The sequence below is a fragment of the Peromyscus leucopus genome, chromosome 2 (genome assembly GCF_004664715.2).
Source record: "Peromyscus leucopus breed LL Stock chromosome 2, UCI_PerLeu_2.1, whole genome shotgun sequence".
NCBI classification, from domain to species: Eukaryota; Metazoa; Chordata; class Mammalia; order Rodentia; family Cricetidae; genus Peromyscus; species Peromyscus leucopus.
This window is the reverse complement of record NC_051064.1, coordinates 80,108,784-80,130,637: the sequence shown is the minus strand read 5'-3', so window position 1 is coordinate 80,130,637 and position 21,854 is coordinate 80,108,784. Positions and strand designations below refer to the sequence as shown.

The window sequence follows — 21,854 nt, the reverse complement described above, 5'->3', positions numbered from 1 at the left end:
GGCTCTTTAGTCCTTGTAATTGGACAAAGTGTGAGGAGTTTGAGAAGAGAATGCTGAGCTTTTAGGAATTAGAATCCTGTAATTGTCACATGCAGCTCCCCCAAGGACACACTTCAGTTTAAAAGCTCTGCAAAACATTCCAGTTTTCTTCCATTGCTGGACTTTGAGGTATCTCGTGGTTTTCACTCCTTGGATGTATGCATGCACCCTCTGCATCATTGTTGTTTGGGTGGTCTTAGGGATCAAACCCAGGGCCTTGTGCATTCTGCTTTTCTATGTCCCAAATTGCTATGTACTGATTTGTTCATGCATTGGGAGGCAGAGGTAGTTGGATTTCTCTTAGTTTGAAACTGGTGCTCCCACAAACTAAGATTACAGATATGTGGCACCACACTCAGCTAATATCTGTGACTGTTATCTTATTCACAGTCTCTTTTTGGTAAACAGGGTGTTACTATACTGTTTTGTCGTGATGGTTTATCTGGTGGATCTTAGCCATTGAGTTTAGGGATACAGGAAGAATGAACTTTGCACTTCAGTCAAGGTTGACTTTGATGGTGTGATGTATTGGGGAATATTTTATAGTGTGTTACTTTTGTTTATATTGCACTTGTTTAACTCTGTGAAGCTGTGTTACTGTGCCTGTGTAAAATACCTGATGGTCTAATAAAGAACTGGCCATTATCAAGGCAGGAGAAAGGATAGCGGGGGGGACTGACAGGCAGAGAGAATATATAGAAGAAGAAACTTGGGAGGAAAGGGAAAGAAGCCAGAGAAGGAGGCAGACTTCAGGGGCCAGCCACTCAGCTACACAGCAAGCTAGTAAGAAGAGTTACAGAAATAAAAATAAAACAAAACAACAACTAAAAAACAACAGGAAAAGCCCGGAGACGGAAGGTAGACAGGGTAATTTAAATTAAGGAAATCTGGCAAACAACAAACCAAGTTAAGACTAGGCATTTATAACTAAAAGTAAGCTTCTGTATATGATTTATTTGGGAGCTGGTTAGCAGGCTCCCCAAAAGAGTAAAAACAAATAATAATGATGAGTGTGTACTAATGATGAGTTTGAGTAGATCTGGGAGAGCCCTCTGGTGTGGGACAGAGAAAAACCAATATTTTTATTTAAAACAGTTGATTATAATGTGACCTCTTTCTAAAAAACAGAAGGGGATATGATATAGATATATAGGAGGATATAGAGATGATAAGATAAAAGGGTAGATTAATGAATCTACTTTTAAAGAACACCTTGTTTAAAATGTTTTACATTGGTATAAATTTTAGTTTATTGATACAAACTTGAAGTTAATTTTGTTATACTGTATATATATATATATATATATACATATATATATATCTGTATATATATATTCTTGTTTGAGGTATTATGTTTAACTCATTTAAAATTGTAATGGATAATTAAAAATAGATTAATAATTAGTCATCTATGATAATCATTTATAGCCATGTTAGTTAAGTCTTCTAGGTATACATAGATATATTTCAGATAGATAGGTAATCTTCAAACACTTCATAGACCTAGAGAATATGGCATTTAAATAACTTAGAATTCTCTTGACGTGAGACACAATTGCTCCTGGCTGCACCAATTTGATCCGAGAGAATGTTGGGCTTCTAAGACATTTCCATTTGGAAGTTTGTCTTCTTGGCACAAAATGGCCTACTGGGCAAAGAACTGCCCTTGCCTTGACGGCTGACAGTACAAATGCAATGCTGTCCTTTCTGGACAAGTGGGACACAAGGAAAGTGACCACTATACTCTGCCAAGACAGAGTAAGATGGTCTTTGAAAATTCCTGCTTCTGAAAATGGTCTGTCAGATACTCTAGGCCTGTAGCCAATTTAAATGCACCAACAATGCTGAGAAACATTAGGTGACTGTCCAGACTGCCAGCTGTCTTGGTCTACTCTTACAAGATTCCCGAAAGTTGCTTGCATCCATCTACCATTTCTCAGGTACCATTATATTCCTTCTCAGGTCTTTGATGTGGTTAAAGACTAGATAGTTGTAATTTCCTCAGTTATGATAAAAGATAAGTTAGATATAAAACCTTAAACTCACAAATATAGATAGGACATTTTTAATATTGTAACTGTAATTCTTGCTTGATAATTGTTTTGTTATATGTAATTTTACTATGTTAAAGTTAAAACCTTCCTTTTTAAAAAAAGAAGAAAGGGGAAGTGCTGTGGATATCACTATATAAATAAAACACTGATGGCCAGTGACCAGACAGGAAGTATAGGCGGGACAAAGAGAGAGGAGAATTGGGAAAGCAGAAAGAAGGGGGGGGGGGGAGACACTGCAGCCACCGCCAGGATAAGCAACATGTAAAGACTCTGGTAAGCCACCAGCCACGTGGCAAGGTATAGATTTATAGAAATGGGTTAATTTAAGATATAAGAACAGTTAGCAAGAAGCCTGCCACGGCCATACAGTTTATAAGTGATATAAACGTCTGAGTGATTATTTTATAAGTGGATTGTGGGACTGCGGGGCTTGGGGAACCTGGAGAGAAGCCCTCCAGCAACATTTATTTATTTTTATTTGATGAGGGTTTTGTGTGCCATGCCTGGTTCCAGAAGACCATAAGAGGGTTATGAGCCAGCATGTGTGTTCTGGGGTCCAAACCTAGATCCTCTGCAAGAGCACCAAATGATCCTTAACTACCAGACTATCTCTTCAACCCTAGGTTGTGAAACACTTAATACTAACTGAGGTAGGGCCTGATATAACCTGCTCGCCAGCATTGAGACCTAGAGTGGCTGCAAAACATTGCTGATTGTTAATTCATACAATTAAGAATTTTCAAAATGCCCTTGATAGCAAGACAAGAGGTAATACTAAGCATCATCATCATTGTTGCTTTCCTTGATTTATTTATCTCCCCCCCCCCCACTGCTGCTGTCCACATTTTGAAGGGAAGGAAAAGAGACATTTTAGAAAGTGTGGATGTGGGGAATGGAGATGCTCTTCACAGTTAGGTGCATGTGACATCCTCACTTCCAAAAGGAAGGTACTCTTGTTGATATCCTACAGGTGGACAGAGTTGTGCAGCTCAGCAACTTAGAAGTAGAAGAAGCAGACTTGGATTGAGTGCCTCTGGTTTTCTGGTCAGATGGTTTAAGGTTGGTTTAGAGACCTGGCAAAGAGAGGGGACTGTTGAGGTCAGTTTCCTCCTCCTGCTCTGTGTCCATTCCTTCTCTAGCATCTGTTTAGAATTTACAGAGCATGTGACATGGCTTCTGATGGCTTCTCATCACTTTTGAAGCTTTGAGCTCTGTCATCTTGTCTCATTCTCAATTAGTTTAACCTTGTATTGCTTTTACAGAAATCTTTGGTCTGTTTGCTTCTCAGTCACTTTAGTTATTAAGAGTTATACTATTAAGTTCATTCTGCTCAGAATGAGTCCTTTTCTATTTTGTGAGACAAGACTTCACTATATTATCCAGGCTGATCTTGAGCTCAGTACTTCTGCTTTAGCCTTCTGTGTTGTGGAATTACAGTCTGGTGCCATCACACATAACTCAGAGCAGGTCTTAATGGTCTTCTGGGCATGTTTAAGTTTACCTTGGTGCCATTTTATGTAATAACACTACTATTAAGGGTGAGGATTTTGATTATTGTAAACCAGAATTAATTTCAGCTAGATAAATTAGTATAAAGAAAATAGCTGTGGCAACAGAGAAACAAACTACAAATTGTTTATATAATCTTAATGTGTTCTGATACTTAACCTAAAAGCTAGAAACAACAGAAAAAAACGCATCAGTTTGGCTATGTAACTGAACATTATAAGTAGCAGAAAAATCCATATTAGGCAAAGCTGGTAAATATGTGGCAGGCTAGGTGTATTGGTTAGTTGTTTTCTTTTTTTGTTTTTGTTTTTTTTTTTTGGTTTTTCGAGACAGGGTTTCTCTGTGTAGTTGGAACTCGCTTTGGAGACCAGGCTGGCCTCGAACTCACAGAGATCCGCCTGCCTCTGCCTCCCAAGTGCTGGGATTAAAGGCGTGCGCCACTACTGCCGGGCTTTTTTTTTTTTTTTTTTTTTTTTTATCAACTATTTGATACAGGTAGAGTTAACATGGGAAGAGGGAGCCTCTTTTGAGAAAATGCCTCCATCAGGTTGGTCATAGGCAAGTCTTTGGGGGTGTTTGCTTGATTAATGATTGATGTGGGAGTGCCCAGCTCACTGTGGGTGCTTCTGCCCTTGGGTCTTATATTGTATAAAAAGACTGAACAAGCCATAGCAGACAAACCAGTAAGCAGTTTTCCTCCATGATTCCTTCTTCAGTTCTTGCCTCAATTTCCCTCAGTGATGTTGAAATAAACCCTTTCTTCCCCAAGCTTCACTTGATCATGGTGTTTATCCCAGCCACATAAATAAAAGGATATCAGGCAAACCAATGAAAGATAGTACTTATATTTATTTTACACGAAGAATGTCTACACAGACAGGGTGTAAACATCAACAGAAAAAAGGGAAAAGAAAAACTGTAGATCAATACATATCCATGAAAACATGTTGGACTCCAGAAAGAATTCAAATAATACAAATAAAAATGATGGGAAAAACCTATTTGATGGATAAGGATTTAAAGTTGTCTAGAAAATCCGTTATTGACACGGGCAGGAGAGCAGGCGCTTTCATTCATAGAGCATTTTTCCTGGGCAGTTTGGCAGCATGCTTCACAGTTGAACATGCATACACACTCTGACCCAGAAGTTCAGATTGTGTGTGCATGGATTCCTTTTAGAGATCCATATTGAGCATTATTTGACACAGACTTTGGAATTCTGGAAAATTTGGATAAAACTTCAGTGTCTTCTGGTGTCATTGCTTAGATGTCTGACTGCTCACATAGTGGAATAGGTTGATATACTGTCTGTTTATTGACTGGACAGTTGTTTCTTAAGTGGCAAGCAAATTATAGGAAGGGATTGTATGGAATGGGACCTGGTAGTAGTAAATGTGTTCTCTTACTTTGGGCTCCTATAGGTGAAGTGAGAGACTGGAATGATGGTGGCCCAGGGACACCTAACATACCTGTTACTGTTTCTGGATGATGTGGTTAGCGTTATTTTAGCGTTCTGGCATGCCTCTTTACCCATGTACCACTGTGTGCATGTGTTACATGTTCAGAGTGAGTTGTGACACTTTTTGCCCTCTACATTTTGCCCAGTTGGGGATCATACTCCAACTTGTGCGCATCAGGTAAATAAGTACCTTACCTCTGAGCTGCATTTCCAGCCAAACATACATCACTCAAAACAAAACAAAAAAAGGTTTATTTTAGGAATTTATGTGTTTGATTGTTTTGCTGACATGTATGTATTTATACCACATTCATGTCATTCCCAGAGACCAGAGGACATAGTGTCCCATGAAACTGGATCTGCAGGTAGTTGCGAGCCACCGTGTAGGTGTTAGGAACTCAACCCCAGATTTCTCTAAGAGCAACCAGTGCTTTTAGCCACTGAACCATCTCTTTAGTCCCACATATATCACTTCTACAATTGGAAAACTTTAAGTGCATTTTGAAAGAGAAAGAACAGAATGATGCTAAACTGTGTGGAAGGTGGGTAATGAGAACCACACAGGGCATCTCTGTCCCTATACAGTGGGGTGTGTGTGTGTGTGTGTGTGTGTGTGTGTGTGTGTGAGAGAGAGAGAGAGAGAGAGAGAGAGAGAGAGAGAGAGAGAGAGAGAGAGAGAGAGAACACTACCAAAAGGAAAGGAAGGTTGCCTGTGCTTTGTGGGAGAGTCCTGACTTTGAGTTACTTACTTTGAGTGGATGAGTACTAATGATAAATGAATTGTACAGTTCTCACTGATTTCTGTTTGCATCTGGCACAGCTGCTCTGGTTTTGCCCCTTTGGCTAAAGAAAGGTCTTGGCCATGGTCAGTTCACATCATAATTTTCTTCTCCTAATCCTTTCCCCTACTTCTCTCTTCTTTCTTCTTCTTGGTCTTAAATACCTTGAATTGGCCTTGAAATCACTAGGTAGTAGAAGACCTTGAACTCCTCCAACTTTCTCGTCTTCCAGTAATCAAACCTAGGGCTTCATGTATCCTGGTCAACTGAGCTACATCTCCATCCTCTTGATCTTTTCTCTTGCCTAATGTAGTAATAAAGGCAATATTTATTAAGCATAGATATAAAATGTGGTGATATATTGTGTACCCTAATAAAACTTACCTGGGGTCAGAGAACAGAACAGCCACTAGATTAGACATAGAGGCCAGACATAGTGGCACACATTCTTAATCTTAGCATTTTAGAGGCAGAGATCTGTCTGGATCTCTGAGTTCAAGGCCACACTGGAAACAGCCAGACGTGATGGCACACACCTTCAGCCCCAGGACTTGAGATCTTATGTCTTGCTTGGGAAAGACATGCCTTTAATCACTGGAAGTGATGGCAGGAAGTAGAAAGGTACATAAAACATGAGGACCAGGAACTAGAGTCTGGTTAAGCTTTTAGGCTTTTGAGCAGCAGTTCAGCTGAGATCAATTCAGATGAAGACTCAGAGGCTTCCAGTTTGAGGAAACAGGATCAGCTGAGAAGTTGACGAGGTGAGGTTAGCTGTGGCTTGTTCTGCTTCTCTGATCTTTCAGAAATCACTCCAATACCTGGCTCCGGGTTCAGGTGTGGGACTTTGTCACTTCTGCTTCTTTGTTCTGGGACTTTGTCTGGCTTGAAATTGTTTCACGTCTTGTGAATGCTGCCAAAGTCTCTGAGTTTATATGTACACCCTTTCTGTCCTGTGTAGCAGGTACTGTTTCCTTGGAGTGGTCCATCAGCTTTGGTTCTTAGGCTCATTCTGCTCTCCTGCATAGATCCCTGAGCCCGGAGGAGAATGAAGACATCCTGAGTGCTCCAAGGTCTATTACTTTCTGCACATTGTCCAGTTGTGGGTCCCTGTGTTAATTCACATCTACTGCAAGAAGTTTCTGATGCTCTTATCTTTGGGTATAACAGGATATCATTAGGAATCATGTTATTGTTGTGTTCATTTAGTAGAATGAGGTACTTGGCCTCATTAACAGTGTCAGGCTTGGGTTGCGTCTCCTAGAACCTGCCTTAAATACAATAAAAGAGTAGTTAGTTACTGTCTTAGTTAGGGCTTCTATTGCTGTGATAAAACACCATGACCAAAAGGCACCTGGGGAAGAAAGGTTCACTTCATTTCAGAGTCTAGTACCTGAGGGAAATCAAGGCAGAAATTCTAACTGGGTGGGAACCCAAAGGCAGGAGCTGATACAGAGGCCATGGAGAAGTGCTGCTTACTGGCTTGTTACTTGTGGCTTGTTCAGCCTGCTTCCTGCAGTATCCAGGAACCAACCCCCCAAGGGTAGCATCACACACAGTGAGCTGAGCCCTCCCATTCATCAACTAAGAAAGTGCACCATATGCTTTTCTATAGGCCAGCCTGTTTGGTGCCATTTTTTTCTTTTCTTTTCTTTTCTTTCCTTCCTTCCTTCCTTCCTTCCTTCCTTCCTTCCTTCCTTCCTTCCTTCCTTCCTTCCTTCCTTCCTTCCTTCCTTCCTTCCTTCCCCCTCTCTCTCTCTCTCTTTCTTTCTTTTTCTTTTCTTTTTTTTTTTTTTTGGTTTTTTGAGACAGGGTTTCTCTGTAGCTTTGCACCCTTCATGGAACTCACTGTAGCCCAGGCTGGCCTCGAGCTCATGGATCCGCTTGACTCTACCTCCTGAGTGCTGGGATTAAAGGCGTGTGCCACCACCACCCGTCAGAGTTTTACTCTTTTTTTTTTTTTTTTTTTTCTCACGACAGGGTTTCTCTGTGTAGCCCTGGCTGTCCTGAATCTTGCTCTGTAGACCAGGCAGGCCTCGAACTCACAGAGATCTGCCTAGCTCTGCCTCCCGAGTGCTGGGATTAAAGGCTTGTGCGCTGCCGCTGCCGCCGCCACCACCACCCACCACCACCCACCACCACCACCACCACCACCCACCACCACCCGGCTAGTGCCATTTTCTTAGTTGAGATTCCCTCTTCCAAAATCCATAAAGTTGACATAAAAATATCCAGCACAATTGCTCTTTTAGATTTGTGCGATCATTGTATCAGTGGGTCTTTTTACAGGTAGATATCTGTTGTAGGTTGCTAGGTTTGTAGCTAAATGAGATTGATGATTACTTTTTCCCTCCAGTAGTGTGTATAGTACCTTCAAACACTATGAATACTAGTCAATAGCAGTGAACCTTCTAGTTGGGCATCACTTTCATTTCTCCTTTGATGACATAAGTGTCTTTAGTAATAAGGTGTTACCTTCAGGTTGTCGATGGTAACCAGTAGCCTTGGTAATAGCGTGTAATATTTGGGGAGATCTGTGGGACCCCTTTAGCCACCTTAAAAAGATGTAACCCATTCTTGGTAATGGGGGTTTTATTTGGTAGCATATGATGTCTAGTTGGGTAATGTTCCCCATTTAGATATGTGTGTATTTTAGGAAGCTTCTGTAACAGTAGGTTTCCATATAGCTTTTTAATAGGTCTTTAGTGTTAATTACCCCCTGTATTCTGTCTTCTCCTCTGCCTTGCCTTCCCTCCCCATTTAATCCTGTTCTAGTTTTTATCCCTTTATGACACTGTGTTCTATTTCCCCCCTGAAAATCCCTTTCCCTGTTCCTCTCTTATCCCTTTCTAGCTAATCTTTGGGTATCCTGAATGAAATACACATACCTAAAACTTAAGAGCTAATATTCAGCTCTTAAAAGATGATTGTTTCTATCTTTGTCCATTTACCTACAAATTTCATCTTTTTTAAGAGCTGAATAATATTTCATTGTATAAAAGTACCACATTTTTATTATCCATTCATCATTTGATGGACATTGAGGCTGTTTCCAGTTTCTGGCTATTATGAATATAGCAGCAATGAACATGGATAAGCAGGTTTCTCTGTGGTAAGTAAGATGTAGAGTCTTTTGGGTGTGTGCCTAAGAGTGGTATAGGTGGATCTTATCTATTCTCAGCTTCCTGAGGAACCTCTACACTGATCTAAATAGTAGCTGTAGAAGGTTGTACTCCCAGGAATAAGTGTTCCCTTTTTTACAAATCTTCACCACTATTTGCTATCATTTGTTTTATTAATCTTGGCCATTCAGACTGGGGTATGATGAAATCTCAAAATAGTTTTAATTTGCATTTCCCGGATGACTAAGGAAGTTTAACGTTTTATAAGTGTTTCTCAGCTTTTTGTCTTAGATCTTTTGAGAGAACTCTGTTTAATTCTATGCCCCATTTTAAAATTGGATTGTTTTCTTAACGTTCAGTTTGTTGAGTTCTTTGAATATTCTAAGTACGAAACCTCTGCCATAAAATTCATAAAGAATTTTATTCTTGAGGCTACCTACCTCTCCATTCAGTTGATGATATCCTTTACTATATGGAAACTTGAGATTCATGAGGTCTTGTTTATTAATTGTTGGTTTCAATGCCTGCAGTGTTCAGGGTCTTGTTCAGAAAGTCTTTTCCTGTGTCAATAATTTCAAGCCTATGTCCTTCCATCTCTTCTATCAGATTGAATGTGTCTGGTCTTATGTTGAGTCCTTGATCCATTTGGAGTTGAGTTTTATACAGGGTGTTACATTTGGGTCTATTTTCACTCTTCTATTCACAGCTACCCAGTTTGGTCAGCATCATTTGTTAAGATACTGTCTTACCTCCTGTGTGTATTTTTGGTTTCTTTGGAGTTATGTCCAGATCTTCAGTTCTATTCCATTGATCAATGTATCACTTTTCCTTACTATTGTTATTGCTCTATAGTATAATTTTAAATCTGGATAATGATACCCCCAGCAGTTTTGTTATTCAGCATTCTTCTCATTCTTTTAGTTGACTTAGTTTTATGTGTGTGGGGTTTTGTGTGTTACCATTTGAAGTTTAAGGTTATTGCTAATTTTTGTGAAGAATTTTGGTGAGGATTGCATTGGATCTATATATAGAAAAGCAGTGTTAACCCTACTGATCCTTAAGTGTCATGTTCATTTTCTTTCTTCAGTGTCTTAAAGTTTTATTATATAAGTCTTTCACTTTGTTAGAGTATTACAAGGTATTTTTTTTGAGGTTATTGTTAAAAGTGATGTTTCTCTGATTTCTTTCTTAATATGCTTGTCACTTGTATGTAAGAAAGTTACTGGTTTGTATGTGTTAATTTTTTAGCCTGTTACTTTGTTGAAAATTTTTATAATTGTAGCAGTTTCCTGGTGGTGTCATTAGGGTCTTTTATGTATAAAATCCTACAAATTTATGTATAAAATGTCTACAAATAAGGACGACTTCTTTCCCTTGATTTCTTTTGATTGTCTTACTGCTGTAGTTAAGACTTTGTACACTGTATTGAACAGATAGAGAGAATGGACTTCCTTTTCTGGTTCATGATTTTAGTAGTATGCTTTGAGTTTCTCTGTGTTTAAAGTGATGTTGGCTGTGGACTTGCTGTAAATTGCCTTTGTTATGTTGAGATATGTCCAAGGTATTCCTTTTTCTGTAGGACCTTTTATCATGAAGGGATGTATAATTTTATCAAAGGCCTTTTGTGAGTGGAAGATTTAAGTTAACATGCAAAGTAGTGGGCTGTAGTATGACATTTTCATGCATATGTGTTACTGTATTTTGTAGATTCATTTCCCTTGGCTACTCTCACTTATTACCCCCTGTCCTGTACCCTCTTGCGGGTCTCTTTCCCCCTTCAAACAACCCCCTAGTTCTGCCTTAATGTCACACATTCTGTTAACCTCTCTACCCCTGCAAGGTCTCTTCCTTCTTGATCGTGATTCCCTTTGTACTTTCTTCTGTCTCTCAAACACACACACATGCCACACACATGAACACACACGAAATGCACTTTTCTACAGATGTTGTGTTTTCATTAATCATTATGGCTGCACAAAATTCTGTTGTGTATTTGAACCATATTTTCTTTTATCTGCTCTTCTGTTGATGGACATCTAGGCTGATTCCACTTGCTGACAGTTGTGAATAATGAGATTATATGTGGTGTGTTGACTTATCCAAGAGTGATATAGCTGGCTCATATAGTAGTTGTATTTTCACTTTTTTGAAGTATCTGTACTTTTTTGTAGTGACTGCAGCAGTTTGTATTTGCACTAGCAATATATAGTGAATGCTTTTGCCCTTTGCAACTTTGAAAGGCAGATTGCTTTGACAACATGATTTTTTTATACCATTCTGAGTAAACTTGCTGTAACTGTAAAAATGCCCCACAGTATATACCCGCAGTGAGAAAGTGTTAGGGGCTTACCAACTCCAGGTTGAAATGACCTAAACCATTCATGTTTTTCTGACTCAAATACTTATTTTTTCTTTATTTTTAATTTATGTATATGTATACGATGTTTTGCCAGCATGTATGTCTGTGCACATGTGTGTGCCTAGTAATCACAGAGGCTAGAAGAGGGCATGGGAGCTGGAATTACAGATGGCTATGGACCATCATGTGGGTGCTGGGAGTAGAACCTGGGTCCTCTGGGAGCAGCCAGTAATTTTAACCTGAGTCATCTCTCCAGCTCCATCATTATCTTTTAAGTGACCAGTAAAATGTGCACTTATGCCTAGTCTATAAAGAGCACCACTATCTACTTTTTATCTCCAGGTAGTTATTGGTACCATGTCTTAAGGAAACACTTTTCTGTCCCCTGGAGTGAGAGTTGAAGACTCAAGTTTCACCTTTGTGAACTGACTGGGAGGTGTTCTAAACATGTATGTGGCTTTGTCTTTGTAGACTGAAATCGCCAAGAGATTGAATACCATTTGTGCACAAGTCATCCCATTTCTGTCTCAGGAAGTAAGTAAAATGTTCAGCTGTTAAAGTGCAATTATGTTGCTTCTCTGTTTGCAAATTAGCCAGTTTTAAGATGTTAATTTTACCACAAGGAGTAAGTTTGAAGAACATCTGTTATATTTGAAGTGTGTCAGCCCTGTCCTTCTGTCTAAAGCATCCAAGGGCAGGCTGCTCAAGGGGTGGCAGTTTCTCAACCCCAAATTATTATTATTTGGAAAATTGCACAGTGACTATCAAGCATAAAGAAAGCTTTGGTGTGTGTATGTGTCTGTGTGTGTGTGTGTGTGTGTGTATCTCAGTATGACCTGGAACTCATTAGGTAGACCAAGCTGGCCTCAAATTCACAGAGATCTGTTTGCCCCTCCCTCTTCAGCGCCTGGATTTAAGGCTTGTGCCATCACTCCTGGCTGTGCATGTGTTTAGGTAATATGTGCTTGATATGATTCAGGTACCCTTATGTGTTTTCCTGAACCTACTTGAAAGTGACTGCGCTGGGGTTGATCTACATGAAAGTAGGCACTTCATTTATCACATGCATTCCATAGAGAGAGTAGATGATAATCATCATAAAGATAAAATAAGTATTCACATCGTTTTGACTCAGTCATAGGCATAGATAAGCCAGGTGGTTTGAGTTGACTTTAACATTTGCAGAGGGGGTATACTTCACAGGAGTCATTGGAGACTGACTCAGCATTATATTTCAATTTTGTCTGAAAGTTTTACCTTCTTTCTGGGTACAAGGGAATAATGTGCTTTCAGTATGTAAATATGAACGTATGGTGCTGTGGGGGAGGCCCAGCTGGTGGGAGGTTAAAAGAGTATTGGATTTGGCTGTAGAGTACCCTGAGTTCCCTGATTTGCTGCCAGTTTTCAGTGACCTTGGCTTCTTCTACTAGCCTCCTCAAACTGACTGGGGCAATATTTCAGTTATGTGTAGACTTGGGGAGTGGGCAATGTGAGTTTTCATTCTCTAAATTGAAAACAGAGCTTTCTTTCTCCTTGAAGGGTGACGCACCAAAGGCTAAAATAAGTTACAGAGAGAATTCCCATAGCTTTTTTAAAAAAGTGGCTGATGCATCTAGAGTTTTTTTTATCAGAGAAATCACAGACTGACTGATTATGTTTTTAGTATCAAGATGGATGTTTGAATTGTTAATGAACTTCATGTACCCAAAGGCACCCACTGTAAAGTCCTGTGAGCCCTAGCTGTCCTGTTCTGTATAGTGTCCAAAGACTCTAGTTACTACTCTTGATGTCCCTTCTGATATTAACAACCCACAGTAGTTCATTGGTGACAGGAACCTTTCAGAAATAAATGGTAGCACCATTCCACGGCCCCTCCTTTGTGTTCTGTAAAGTGACACGTGCATGAGGACCTGCTTATCTGTCTTTGTTGTCAGAATGAACAAGGAAATTCTTAGCTGTTGCTAACACATTTTCTTCTCCTTGTTTTCAAAGCATCAACAACAGGTGGCCCAGGCTGTCGAACGTGCCAAACAGGTGACCATGGCAGAGTTGAATGCCATCATCGGGGTACGTGGCCTACCAGGTCTACCTCCTACAGTGTGTATCACCAGCTTTCATTTCTTTATGGTTTGATGGCATAACACACACACACACACACACACACACACACACACACACACACACACACAACTAAGTTTGTGTTACTTAGAGATGACTTATTTGATTAATAAGGAAGGGTGAAAGGGGGTTTGGGTGTGTGTGGAGATGTGTAGGGAAGAGGACATAGTAGCACAAGGAGGATGAGAGGAGAAACACTAGAAGAGGAAGGAAAATAACTTTTATATCCTGTGATACTTAAAACTGTCCTTGCTGTTAGTGAGGTCGAGGCTCTCGGTCAGTTTCTCAACACTCTTTGCTTCTGTCTAGTACCCTTCCACCACAGCGGGGTCAGTATAGGACTCTTGAGTTATTCCCGGAGTTGCTTTGCCTTTTGCTTTCCAGGGCACTGGAACCTGTGTGGTTTTTTTATTCTTCCTTCTTGTGCCCCTTTCATGAATTTTAAAGTGGCATACCAATGAAAAGCTCCCTCGCCAGGGAAGGAGTGTTAATTGTCTGCCCTAGTGCTCTGTGACCTTTCAGGGTTCACATCTCCTCTGGAGTTTAGCCATCTCTTCTTGCTGGTGAAGCTGGTTTCTGTTGTCAATCACAAGTCATTTGTTCTGCATTAAGGGATCTAGTGAACCAGGCATTCTGTCTCTTTCTTTGCTCCAGTTTGGCCCCACCCACTGCAGGACCTAAGGTGGTTCTCATGTGCTCTGCCCCTTTTAGACTAAAGGAAAGAAGTGGCTGAAATTGGACGGGGAGGTCACTTTATTTTATTCATATGTGAGTTCCTCAAATGGATTCAAAATCACTCATTTATCAATTTATGTTAATTGCTTGTGAGAAGATGCCCTGCTGGTCTTTATAGTTCCCTCAGACACTTTGTAATGATAATTAGACATGCTGCTGTAGGGATTAAGAGTGCCATAGTCCAGTGCTGTGACAGACAATGGAACCAGTTAATCTATCAAGGTTTAAAATTACATCCCCACTGGAGATGGGAAAAACACAAGAGCCAAGGAGGATTAAAGAATGAGCCTCAGCTTGAAAGCCCTCCTTTCATCAGTTTCTCAATTGCAGATCTGCAGTTGGGGTGCCTGTGGTAAGCTATTGGCAGTCAATTAGGTGAAATAAACTGGGAGGGTGACCTTCATTTCCTTTTAATAGCTTTTTCCTCCGTGAACCAGGGAGCTTCAGTGGATTTTCAGCTTAGATTTTATTCAAGCCGCTTTATTGCACTTGACAGCTTAGCTCTGCATAAACAGTTCTCCCTCCTTCCCCCAGGTCTGGGCTCTGTCTTTCTTCCCCTTCTGTATCACATTTTTGACTGTTACTTAGTGGGCTCTCTAATCACATTCAACCAAAAACACAATTATGCTGGCGTTTGTCTGCTGCCTTCTCTCCCCTTTTCTTGTGTAATGAATTGCTTTATTTCAGAGATCAAATCAAATATTCACTGGCATTTTTGCACGTACTGTGTTTGATTAGAAGAGACTAATAGCGATTGTACTTGTAGCTGGAGCAAGGAATTTTTTAACCCAAATGAATGAGGATGGAAAAGCCTGTTTTGATTAAAAGAAAACATATGCAAAGCAGATCTCAAGGGCCCTGTCCAACTTTGTGGGACATGTTTGTTTTCTGATAGGCTCTAAATTTTTACATGTAATTTTTCTGGTTTGTCTCTGGCAGTACTGGGGATTGAACATGGGGCCTCACACATAATAGGAAAGCACTCTGCAAGTGAACTACATGGCTAGCTGTGTGTAATTTTTCAATAATAAAATGCTGGTTTAGAGTTCTCACAGGCTCTGCCCAGACCCTGAGGGTCTACTTTGAATCTACATTTCAGAAGGGGGAAATGTATTAGCCAGATATTTATAGTTAATATTCATTTTGAATGGAATTAGAAAATAAATAGGTTATCTTAGAAGGGTGGATGAATTGCAAATTTTATGAATGGTTTTAGTAAACATGTTGAGATTATCAAGACAGATTTGCTTTGATAGCAATAATAACCCAAGGTGGTGAATTGGGTCTAATGTAAGAGTTAATGCATTGGTGTGTTCAGTATTTTAGCATATGCAGTTTTTAATTTTTGAAATGGTGGGATAGGTATATTAATTTATGACAGGCTCTTTGAAAGTTTGCAATGTGATCAGAAATAGCTCCTGCCTTTAGCTTCATGCTTTGGCATATGCTTGATTTTTTTGCTTGAAAAGAATTGCATGCATCCTGGAAAATCGAAGTAGCATAAAATTGGGCTGACAATTCAGTAGACCTTTGCATCCCTTCATTGCACATGCAGTGTGCCAGCTTGTCTGGCCAGAGGGGAGGAAGCACTGGGAGACTGTTCATACAGCAGCTGTGCAGAGAAAATGCAGCCTGTTTGATAGCAGCTGTCAGTATTGTTCTGGGATGGGTTAGGGTGAAGAACAATGGGAGAGGCCAAGCTCTTCATCTTCATTGACTTTCAGGCTAAGAAAAGAAAAGGTTTAGACATCTATTTCAAGTGTGAAAGATCATAAAAGAGAACGCTTTAAAATGCAAATGGATTGAAACCCTCACCTTCCCTTTAAGGTACAATCAAGGCCCTTATGTTTTGCCCCAACAGGGATAAAGATATTTTGTTTTAGCAAAGTAGCTTGGGCTTGTCAAGGACACCAAACTCTTGGTGAGCTCAGCTTGTATTCTTGGCCTCTGAGTGCTCTTTCACTAGAAGAGGGGGAAGGTTCTGCTTTCTTCTGTCCTTGTTGAGTGACTGATGGCAACTTCTTACCAGCATGTCAATGCTTCTCCAATCTAGGAGAAATACTGAATTTTAGTTCTTTTCTACTTGCCTTCAACCTTTATCTAGAATGCTAATATTTAAGGAATAGTTTCCACATAGTTAATTTTTGGATTTACTACTGAAATATTTTTGTTAACTTTTTTTTTTTTTTTAAGGCACAATTTTACCATATACCCTGGCTGACTCTGTGTAGACCATGCTGGGAGTGAACTCACAGAGATCCACATGCCTCTGCTTCCTGAGTACTAGGATTAAAGATCACCACACCTGGCCTTTTGTTGACCTATTAACAGCAGCTTTGATAGCAAATTTGGTGACTGGCATAATATTAACTGCAACACTGCTTTTTAAATCATACTTCTCAAAATCTCTTGCTGCTAATGTGTTCTGTTGTAACAATTTCAAGGATTTTTATTAATTTTTGAACTTGGTTTTATTTGTGTGGTGTGTGTGTTTGTGTGTGTGTGTGTGTGTGTGTGTCCACATTTTTGTGTTGTTTCTGTGTGTTTGGGCTGACCACTTTGGATTAGATAACCTATTATGGGGCTTGCGGATTGTCACTTTTAGCAACCTTTAATTGATTTTCTCCCTTCATCTATGGTTGGGGCCTGGTGAGATTTCCCCATCCAAATTGGGATGCTGACCAGTATTGTTATTGTGCAGGTCTTGTTTTAGGCAGTCATATTATTGAGATTTCATGGATTCAGCCTCCTGTCAGTAGCTGTAAAACTTAGGAGCCACAGCAATCTCCACCATGGCAAGATATCACCAAGGGTACAATACTGGTACTTACAGCTTGGCAGTAACCAACAGCTATCTAATTGGATGTAAGGCCCCTTGTATAAGAGGGAATTCATGCCTTATGCTGTAAACCCAGCTAGTTACCTGTCGGTGGTGGGGTCATCGACCTTAGAAGAACATACTACTGCCATTTTTTAAACCAGTATTATTTCCCAATTTTATTCAAATACCTACCCTTAGTAGTCACTCATCAGAATAGCTCTCACTGCTCATCAAACAAGCTTCTTTTTTTTACAGCAGTTGGAGGCCATTATAGTGCAAAGATCTTAACTGCCTCAGGAATGATTGGTTTCACACACAACTGCTGTTAAGAAAACATTGTGCATTGTGGGAAAGGGAACTCATTCATTTGAGAACTTGTTCTTGAAGGAAGAGCCATGTTGATGCCTACAGCAATAGTCTTAAAACTTTTTTCTTTTTTTTTTTTAACTTGGATTTTTATTAAAATCTGAAAATAAAATCAGCTGTTCATGATGTAATATCTTATTAGTAGGGTGGCTAAAGACTTTCTGAAACACAGAATTAAAGAACTTCAGGGTGAGTCCACATTCTGTTTGAGATTGGAACCAAATGTTCCTTTCACCCTGCTCGAATTTAATTGAGGTTCAAATAACTTTTTTTTTTTAAAACCAGGTTATATCACAAAAAAATTACTGTGGATCTCCATATGATATAAAGCTACACAGCTGCATGGTTTTTCCCCACTTTGGAGTGAAATACATACCTTTGAAATGTCAAGCCTGATCACTTATGGCCCCTTCATATATCAAGTACCACACTTGACAAGGGGCATGTGGTTTCTGTCACCCAGTATGTTCTCTGCTTTTTAGTAAATTTTACTGCATGCTGAAAGAAAATAGTTGGTTTTTGAGTGAAAATAATGTAATAATAAAAGCTGAGAGCCATTTTTCTCTTAATTTAAAGAAAACAATTGCATGCTTGTGTATATTTTATTTCTAACCACCTGTTCCCTAATTTCCTGGTGTTTATACACAGTAGATAGATACATTGTAGTTTCCCAATCTGTAGATAGATAGCACATAACTTCATACCTTTTGAGGGGCTAAGACTTTGTCTGGAAAGCCTTCACTCAGCATATGATCCCACTTCTATGAACTGTAGTTTTGTCTGTCTCGTTTCTGAGTGCTTGTGATGGATTTGTTGGATGTAGTTGTCCAAGTCCTTGGGTGTGTTCCTGTGTGTATGGTTTCTCCAGGTTGCTGTCCATCACCTTGGCCTCTTTATGAGTTTAATGTGTTTCCTTGAATGAATTGCCTTATAATATGACTGATTCAGCAGTGAAAAAGCACTGCCGTTCTCCTCCCCACCAGTTTGTTTCTGTAAACCTAGACCTTGGATGTGCTAGACAAACATTTTACTGCTGAGTTAGCCCTCCAGTCTTCTGTATAGCTTTAGAGTGGAGGACAGATGGAGATAGAGTCAGGACAGACCACTGTTGTTCTTCCTGCTCAGCAGAAGAGTACTCTGCTCTTGTGACTTTAAGAGTTATAGGAGAGATTATCTTTCCTATCCACAAAACACTAGCTCTCTTGTATTTGGGCATCATTGTTGACTGTGTAAGAAAATTTTAACAGTTTCCATAGCAGTATCTGAACTCTGGGAACTTAAGAAATGTGAGGCTAATCTAGGGAAACTTACTTTGCTTTGTAATCTATTTGGATACACTGTGAATTATTTTTCATGCATACAGTTTCTGTGAAGACCAGGATGGCTTCAATTGTTGGTTAGATTTGTACATTCTGGCTTCATAGGCAAGCTTACACCTCTCTATACCTGAAAACAACCTTGCATAAAGTGAAAGCTTGGAGTATTTTGTGCTTGATAGCTGTCTAGTATGTATATGTGTTTCTGTATGGGATAGCTGTATATCTGCAGAGAAAGGAGACTTTATGCCTAAAATAATGACTTGTGGACCTAAAAAGCACCCCACTGTTGCATGAAATGATTGGTTCAGGGATTAGCAAACTATTAGATTATCCTTCCCCTTTAGCTGTAGCTGTCAGCTATCGATGAGATTGTAGTGTGTAAAGTTTAAAGAGGATGAGCTTCTTATTCTTAGGACTATGCAACTAATCCCTGGAAAGCCCATCTTTCAACCCACCCTTAAGTGCCTTTCTAGAAGAGTGGGTATCCTGCTACTTGTAGAAGACCTCAGAGGTACAATAAATGTGTGTCTTCTAGTTCCAAAGACTTAAGCCTTCTTAAATTCCAATAGTCTTGTTCTTTATTAAATTTGCAAAGGCAACATTGCATGGAAGTCCTACTTTTTTCTGGCCCCTATCCCTTCCCTCATAAAATGGTCTCATTGTATAGCTCAGGCTGGCCTGCGACTCAGATCCACCTGCTTTTGCTTCCCTCATCCAAGGATTAAAGATGTGTATACCACCACACCTAGCTAGAAATGCATTCTTTCTGTGTGTACTGTTCCTCCGGGTTAAGTCAGTTTGATATTTTTGTTTTTAAAATAGAATACTACCTAGTATCTCAAATGCATCTGGAATTGACCTTGCTGTCTGTATTTTCCCACAGTTAATATGCATTTTAGTTACTAGAAAAGTTGCTGGTACATTTATTTCTTTTAATTTCCTTGCCAGGTGCTACAGTATGAATTTTGATTCCACTTGGTATAAGGCATTTCATAATTAAACATGTTTTTAAGAGGAAGAGACTACTCCATAGAAAGTAAGATATCCCATTTGAGAGGTTAAATATGTGCATGGGTATGTGGTTTGTTTTTTGAGATAATAGTTCAAATTAAATTGACCCCTTAAGTCATATAGTTCATTAGTTAGTATATTCAACCATCACTGTCTCATTCTAAAATACTTTAAATCACCACTGAAAAGAAGCCCTGTATCTATTATCATTGACTTCCCATGTCCTCTCTTCTAACACTTAGTGGCCACCAATTAATTGGCTTGTTCAGCATATTGTATATAAATAAATACATATAATATGTAACTATTTATATTTGGCTGATTTTACTTAGCATGGGGTTTTCAAGGTTTTTCTACCTTCTAGCTGTGTGTCTGTAGCTGGCCTGGAACTTGCTATGTAGACAGGGCTGTTCACACAAACTCACAGGGATTTGCCTGGTTTTGCCCCTGGAGTGCTGGGATTAAAGATGTGAGCTATCATACCTAGCTATTTTATTTTATTTATTTTTTTGATACTGAGTCTGGGCTGGTCACAATCCGAACAGCTGAAAATGATCTTGAACTTTTGGGACTTTGATCTTCTGAGTACTGGGATTATAGGCATGCACTACCATGGCAGTCTTAACACAGTGCTGGAGATCAGCTTCAGGCTATGTGTATGTTAGGGAAATGCTGTAGCAAGTGAATTATAGTTTTTAGTCATTTTTATTAATGACTAGTACATTGCATCAACTTTTCACCTTAATTTGTCCATTTATAAGTTTGGTGGATGATCAGGTTGGATCTACTTGTTGGCTATTTTGGATAATCCTCCTGTGAATAAGTTGATTCCTGTCCTTTATTCATGTATGTCTCAGGGATAGGACTCAGGTCATGAGTCTTGGCAGCAGGAGATTATCTCTGCCTAGGAGTAAACCTAGGAGTGGAATTTGTTCGTCATAGGCAGCTTTATATTTAATTCTCAATCTCCCATCTATTTTCTAAAGTGCTTGCACCATTTTACATCTCCAGTGGCGCATGAGGATTCCTGTTTCTATACCATACATTTTCAGACCTTGTCTGTTTTGTAGAATCTAGCCACTCTGTATGTAAAGAGGTAGTTCCTTGTGCTTTAATTTACATCTCCTTTCTGATTTTGAGAGTGTGTTCATTTAATATGTGTATGGTTTGGGAAGTGGATCTACCTAAACATGGTTTTTAAAAACGTGTTCTAATTCAGACCCTTTGAAAGTACTAGAGATCAGCCGTAAGTCCAGCAGTGAAGATGGGATAGATAGGGTAGCGGTTATACAAAAGAGTTGGCCTTAGCAAACACCAGAGAGTGAAGATGGCATATACTCAGAAGTGTGCCCTCTTCATCCTGATCCCTTTCTGCATGTGTGGGATCATTTCTGCTTCTGTCACCATTTTTGCCTTTTCAGCTTTATTGGAATACCATTGACAAATAGAAATTCCATATATTTAAGGAGTATAACTTAACATTTTGATCATATCATCACAGTCAAGCTGATGATGAACATATCTGTCACCTCATAGTCTAATCTCATGAATGTTTATGTGCACTTGAGATCTTTTAGCAGATTCCAAGTACACAACATGGTATTATTACCTGTGGCCAGGATGCCCTATATTAGATTTCCAGAATTTATCTTACATAAATTTAAACTTTGAATCTTTTAACCACCATCTCCCTATTTTGCCCAACCCCTGGTAATTACCTACCACTGTACTCTGCTTCTGTTAGAATCTAGACACAGGTGGAGCCTGGGGTTTTAATTTAATTGGTAGAGTGTATGTCTAGTATGCTCAAAGCTCTGGATTTGATCCCTAGCACCGGGGTCATCATTAGCTACATAAGGAGTTGGAGGCCAGCCGGGGCTGCTCAGGGCCCTGGCTTAACATATGATAACAACATAGCACATACATTGCTAAGATGTTGGGATATTTGCCTTTTTAATTAGATTTATTTCAGATTGTTTGATGTCTTCTAGGGTTACCCATGTTGTTGTAAATGGTTAGATTTCTTGGGTTTGGTTTGGTTGAGACAGAATTTTGCTTTAATAACCCAGACTGGTCTAGAACTTGTGATCCTTCTGCCTTAGCCTTGGGTGCTGGAATTAGAGGCCTGGGCCATCACACTGAGCTGTGTTTGCTGCATTTCCAAGA

General features: G+C 39.5%; 1 protein-coding gene across 12 annotated transcripts in view; it reads left to right on the top strand.

The window, feature by feature from the left end:
- The window catches only part of Tle1 (TLE family member 1, transcriptional corepressor), a 97,132-nt gene that overhangs the window by 22,918 nt on the left and 52,360 nt on the right, over window positions 1-21,854 (top strand). For 7 of the 12 annotated variants that reach the window (XM_037202672.1, XM_028873958.2, XM_028873959.2 and 4 more), the window contains exons 5-6: window positions 11,790-11,852; window positions 13,311-13,385. The exons of 1 other annotated variant lie outside the window; for it this stretch is intronic. In XM_037202672.1, coding sequence (XP_037058567.1) covers window positions 11,790-11,852; window positions 13,311-13,385 — 138 coding nt within the window. Of the gene's footprint in view, window positions 1-11,789; window positions 11,853-13,310; window positions 13,416-21,854 lie in introns of all 12 variants that reach the window. 4 more of the 12 variants (XM_037202670.1, XM_028873952.2, XM_028873951.2 and 1 more) reach the window with 1 other exon arrangement.